This window comes from Brachyhypopomus gauderio, unplaced genomic scaffold, assembly GCF_052324685.1.
Source record: "Brachyhypopomus gauderio isolate BG-103 unplaced genomic scaffold, BGAUD_0.2 sc102, whole genome shotgun sequence".
Taxonomy (NCBI): Eukaryota; Metazoa; Chordata; class Actinopteri; order Gymnotiformes; family Hypopomidae; genus Brachyhypopomus; species Brachyhypopomus gauderio.
Genome location: NW_027506923.1, coordinates 287,376 through 293,415, shown reverse-complemented (window position 1 = coordinate 293,415; position 6,040 = coordinate 287,376). Strand labels below are relative to the sequence as shown.

The following is a 6,040-nucleotide window of genomic DNA, read 5'->3' as shown; positions in this document are numbered from 1 at the left end:
CATCTGCCTTTAAAACATTTTGAAAAAAAATAGACTTAAATGATTGAATATTATGAAGCTACGTAAAAGTCTTTGTAATTCAGTACTAATAATTAATACTAATCAAACTTGCATGTTGTATCTTTATTATTAGCTGTCTGGAATCAGAAAATATAGCTTATTAGATCTTATTTAAGCATGAGTACTGTATAACGTATCTTGACCTGCACCTACCTGGAAGTAAATCTCAAATAACACTTCCTGTTGATACTAATGAATATTAAACACTTTGTATCCATGAACTGACTGTGGTTATATAGTAAAAAAATGGATGACAAATATTTATTACCTGTCACCGTCTATTAAGAACACTTCTAAAAACTTTTTTGAGAATATTTTAGTTTTGTAATATTTCGACATCGTCAAATTACTCCCTGTCTCTGCTACTCTCACCCCACGAGTCGCACACCTCGTCTTGACTGCACGGTCAGTTGATATTAAACCAAAGGTTTCATTTCCGTTCCCACTCTAAACACTAGCATGCTGCTTAATTAGCACTGCTGTCATTTTGAATTAGTGATCTTCTACTAAATTTCAGCGAGCAATTAGCAAAAACACCAGAGCATGTACTTTTTCCCCCCTTTCCAATGTGAGAAATTTACTGTAATGACACGATGTCTTAAAGATTGTCTACTCAGAGCAGTTTTACAGTGAGCACTGCTAATGTATTACATTACACCTTTTTGCTGACATACATTCACCAACCACTTCATTAGAAACACACCTACGTGTCAGTTTATCAGGAGCAAACCTTATAGGTGCATGTTGTAAGTGTACAGTAACAGACCTGAACACTCCCCGCTCACCATTGCTCAGTGGTCACTACTCTCTGGATACGCGACAGGCGTGTTTTGAACACAGCAGCACAGCGTTAATGCTGGCTGCCATGGGAGAGACGTGGTTGTGGATGTTACGCTAATCCAGGGTGCTCAAGCCCAGCAGTGCTGCTGTAGGTTTTAAGCGTTAGTGCTCACTGACTGACCATTGGCTAAAGGGCTAAAACAAAAACATGAGTTGCTCATGGCAACGGCCGTCTATAGACTCTAAACCAGCGGTCCCCAACCACGGACCGGTTACATGTCAGACAATATTTTCATGGACTGACCTTTAAAGTTTGGGGGGTAAATATTACAAAATAAAATGATACAACTGACATAAATACAATTATAAACCGCATAAAAATAACTCACCATACGCACCGACGGATATAATTGGGAAGAAATTTTTTTTTTCTTCAAAATAAAACATCATTCAAACTCTGATCTACCAATAAAATATTTTTTTTCTGTGCGACCCGGTACCAAATGACCCATGGACCAGTAACGGTCCACGGTCCGGTGGTTTGTGACCGCTGCTCTAAACATTTCTTACCTGTACTAATGTTAAAAACACACTGGATCTGTAATCCTAGAAGTTTAACTTCATACAACGATTACATCCATCCATGATTCTTCACGCCTGATAAAAACTATGAAGGCATTAACTTACTGGTTCGGGTGTGCTTGGTTTGGGTTGGACCCAACACTGCGGTCTGGAGAATCTCCAACTGCAGGGTTGGAGATGTCTGTTCTAACTGTACACCTACAAAGTGAACCTACAAGGGAGGACGTTTTAGGGCACTGTTACCTGGCCAGTAAGTGTTCTTACATACACAAAATCAAACATCTCATTAACTCATTACGCACTCTAAGGGTCATAGTCGCCACACTGTTTCTGTAGGTTTAACCTTTGACCTTCTTCCTTTGGGCGAATCCAAGTGTGACGGTGAGAAGTTCATGTAGCCCCATGATTGTGTTGACAGTCATAATCCCAGTCACTTCAGATCATCAAGTGTGTGAATGAGAATGAAGCAGGCCAGCTGGTCTCGATCCAATCCTCGGGAGATGGACCCAGACGGGTTTTTGCTCTGTTTCAGCTCCTCATGCATCTGAACCAAGCCTGCAGAGCTGGTGATTACCTGGCTAAGGTGTGTTCGGACCTGGAGCAGACTTGAGGACTAGCTGGGATTCCTGAAGACTCCACTGACCATCTCTTCATCAGGCACTTTTTCTTTTTAAACTCTGCCTTCTATCTGCTGAAGTTATCTTGTTCTTTTAACTCTGACAGGAATCGGCCACAGGCGAACTTCAGTCACCTTTGACTCCTGAGAGTGTCAACGGGACAGACGACGAACGAGTTCCCCGTGATGCCTCTCTGAACTCGGAGGCGCGAGCAGAGCCCAACGCGGTCCCCTTCCCGCACAGGTGAACAGCACCAGGCCGCAGAGCCTGGGACTCGACAAAGCATCTAAACCCAGAAGCAGAGGTGTTCCCCTGGGCACGAGTGCTGGGGCCACCCCTGGTGCAGGGTTTCATATCAAATTATTGGTCACATTGAGAATTTGAGAAACTAAAAATATTTTAAAAAAATTTAATTGTACAAAAAAACCCAATATTTTACTTATGGGTTATGATTTCTTATTAATTGTGCAATCTGCCTTATATTCCAGTTCAGTGATCTAACTTGTCCATGAAAATGTTTAAATACACAAATTGCATTAGATATGCTAGACGCTATGATTACACGCGATACACAGTGGCGAGGACGTCATGCGGTAACCTGCTGTGGCAACAGCTGTGTGCTGGGGTAGCAGTGTTGTGGCCTCATACCCACACCGATGCACACTAACACGGGTCACTCAGTCATCACTGTCCCCTGCAGCCCTGGACAGTGTTAAAGCATTCGATTACAACCACCACCGAGTCACACTGCCCTTGAATATGGATGAAAACGTGCTCATATCATTTTTGCCTGAAATGTTCTTGGTGCAGTTTCCCGTCCCCGTAACGGCCTCGTTTTGATGTTTTAAGAGCAACGCTTTATTCAGGGACATTTTTACACAATCTTGCAATTACAAGAGCTATAATGATCTCATTATTCTACACTATTACTAGTAGTAGACATATTTGTACTAGGTGTTGTTTGTGTTAGCATTATGCTGTGTTGACAATCTATTTGTAAAGACCTTCAGATTACTTTTGTCAGACTGTGGTATAATGGCCTCTTTTCTAACTTAAAAAGACAAGAAAGGGCAGCATGATCTGCCACTGTGATCTAAACTGGATAAGTGGGAGTTTTTCTCCTTCCTCTCACACGCAGCCATGTCATTGCTGCCATTAGCGCGACTTGTTCTTGCAAACGAGACGTATCGTCACAGTCCCCGAAACGCTCAGCCCACAATACTGTCGGAGATGACGTCACAGCAGTCCTGACCAATCACTGGCCACCTCCGGAATTTCACACTGGCAACAAGTGCAGTTTTCTTTCATCCAGAGTGGAGCAGTAGCGTAGTGGTCACTGTGTTCTCCCCCCCCCCCCCAAACAGCTCAAATGCCATCAATAAACACTGGGAGGCCGAACTGGCTGCCTTGAAGGGCAACAACGCTAAGCTAACGGCGGCGCTGCTCGAGTCCACGGCCAACGTCAAGCAGTGGAAACAGCAGCTAGCTGCCTACCAGGAGGAGGCAGAGAGACTACACAAACGGGTGAGTGAGGTCAAAGGTCAAAAGGTCAGAGCTGGTTAGCGGTATATCACGATGCGCGTTTCCACGTATTGCTAGGATGGGTCTCTCTCCATTTCTGGCAGTGGCTGTAATGTAAAGGTGAGGGTTTGATTTGGTTAATCTGAATTATTAGTTTTACTTTAAAATTCAAGTTTAAATGAAAGAGTGGGCCTAGCGTGGGTGAGTGAGACACGGGCAGGTCTTCACGGTCGCTGTGTTTCAGGTGACCGAGCTGGAGTGTGTGAGTGGACAGACCGCAGGCATCAAAACGCAGAAGACGGAGCTGAACCAGACGATAGAAGAACTGGAGGCAGCGCTGAAGGCCAAGGAGGAGGTGCGAGGTTTCCGTCTGCTCCGTCTGAGAGACCGTCTGGAGCTCGTCTGGAGCTCGTCTGGAGCTCGTCTCAGACCGCGTCCCTTTTTAGTGATCCTCCACTAATCTTCTACAAACTAGGCAAAAAAACCACCAAACACATGCTCATCAGAAGCGAGATAAAACAACCGTTCGGATAATAACCGTGGTACTGTAGGCTGCCACTGCTCAAGACGTACACAGCCACTATATCTAGAACAAGACGATTGAATTATCACCCATTGAATTAGTTCTGCAGGAATTGTCTACTGTATTACTCGCAAGAAGTCTTACGTTGGAGAAACCAGGAGAAGTCTTGCTGACCAGTTCTCACATAAAACTGGTTTCAGCTCCTAGAATTTCCGGAGCACTTTGCTTGCACAGCTGATGAAGGATTTCAGTCTGAAATGTCCCGTTTCTCCGGAAACCCGTCCGCTCCTTCCGTATCTGTAAAACAGCATCTGCACTAAAGTAATGAGTACACTCTCTTTCTCACAGGAGCTAGAAAGATTAAAATCGGAAGTTGAAACCGCCAGTGAGCTACAGCTGCAGAAAGATGCAGTCGCTCAGAAACTGCAGGTAAAAAACGCACACAAATAATTTGGGGTCTTTTTTTTATCTATCAGTGTCTGCATACATCTCTGGTTACAAAAGGTAAACACATAGGAACACAACTAAATGTTAAACGACACAAATAAACTAGAGTTAGTGTGTCTGATCTCACCAGGACAGACTATTCAGTACACATTCCTTCTGCAGACACGTCATGAGACTGAAACACACTGTTGTAATAACAACATTTCAAAGGAGGCGTGTCGCAGTTCCTCTGTGGTCATCCAACTGTTTTAAGAAACGCGGTCACTTATGTTTGCGCGTGTGTTTCTCTCCTAGGAAACAGAGACACGCAATGCAGAGTTGGAAGCTCAGCTGGTGGAGATGGACCAGCGGGTGGAGAGCAGTCAGATGGAGCAGGAGTCCTTCCGGAAGAGTCTCCGCTCGCTCCTCGAACTCCTGGACGGGAAGATCTTTGAACTAACCGAGCTGCGAGATAGCCTGGCCAAGCTGATCGATGGCATCGGCAGTCAAAACTGACCTTAAAATACACACACACACACCTTAGTACATACGACAGCACACTGAACATTTGGATGACAGATGTTCAGACGTGCAGATGTAATGACGGTGACGTGCAGAGTGGAGAGCAATGTAGCTCTCGGCACAAACACACACACACACACACATTCACAGGTGCCTGCACATATAGAGGGGCTTTACTGACACACACACACTCAACCTGACATTTTGTTCCATTTCTTCTTACTACGAGCATCTATTAACAAACACTTATAGACACAGACAAAGACGCATCTCAGATATTTGTGGTTCCATCTCTTTTTAAAGCCAGGCAGCATTCCACATGAAGTGGCCTGTCGTAGAACCCGATCATTCTGCTTGTGTTTCAGTGCCGAGTGCGTGCTGGGGCAGAGGCCTTGTGCTGCTTCTGTTCAGTCTCTGAGCTGATCTCTGAAGGCCATGGAGCATATTTACGTTTGAGCACCCTGCGTTATCAGGTTTCGTGAATACTATGAAGTTGTGCATCACTGCTACCCTTCCAACTGGTTTGCTGATATTTGAATGGTTCATTCATGTGGTGATTCATGACATTGTGGGGTAAGAGAGCTGGAATTATGGCTCAAGTGTAACGCCTGGTTGGCGAACAGAGTTCCAGCTGCCTGTCTGTACCACAGCTGAATGTTTGTGGGGGACACACATGTTCAGACACGGACAGTGGATTTCCCTGCCCTAAAACTACATTCTAAACACGCAAACCTGTCTGCTAACCTTTGACTCAGTGTCTTTTATATGAAGCTGCCATCCCTTGCAAGAGACTTTATTTTTTTGGAGGGGTTTTTATTTCAGGTCCCCACTTCGTCAGCTAGAGGACCTGCCAAATGGGGACATTGTGTGTGCACATCCCAAATGGGGACATTGTGTGTACACATCCCAAATGGGGACATCATCCTTCCATTATCTGAGCAATACAAAAAAAAAAGGAAGAAAAAAGAAGGGTGAGGGGAAAAAACACCTAACAGCTCACTATCAGGTA

General features: G+C 44.6%; 1 protein-coding gene across 4 annotated transcripts in view; it reads left to right on the top strand.

Annotated features, from left to right (window-relative positions):
• homer1 (homer scaffold protein 1) overlaps positions 1 to 6,040 on the top strand; it is a 31,954-nt gene extending 25,914 nt beyond the window's left edge. For 3 of the 4 annotated variants that reach the window (XM_076993008.1, XM_076993007.1, XM_076993009.1), the window contains 6 exons: positions 1,955 to 2,005; positions 2,146 to 2,282; positions 3,404 to 3,563; positions 3,805 to 3,915; positions 4,432 to 4,512; positions 4,825 to 6,040. In XM_076993008.1, coding sequence (XP_076849123.1) covers positions 1,955 to 2,005; positions 2,146 to 2,282; positions 3,404 to 3,563; positions 3,805 to 3,915; positions 4,432 to 4,512; positions 4,825 to 5,025 — 741 coding nt within the window. In that variant the 3' untranslated portion in view covers positions 5,026 to 6,040. The remainder of the gene's footprint in view (positions 1 to 1,954; positions 2,006 to 2,145; positions 2,283 to 3,403; positions 3,564 to 3,804; positions 3,916 to 4,431; positions 4,513 to 4,824) is intronic. The other variant, XM_076993010.1, reaches the window with a different exon arrangement.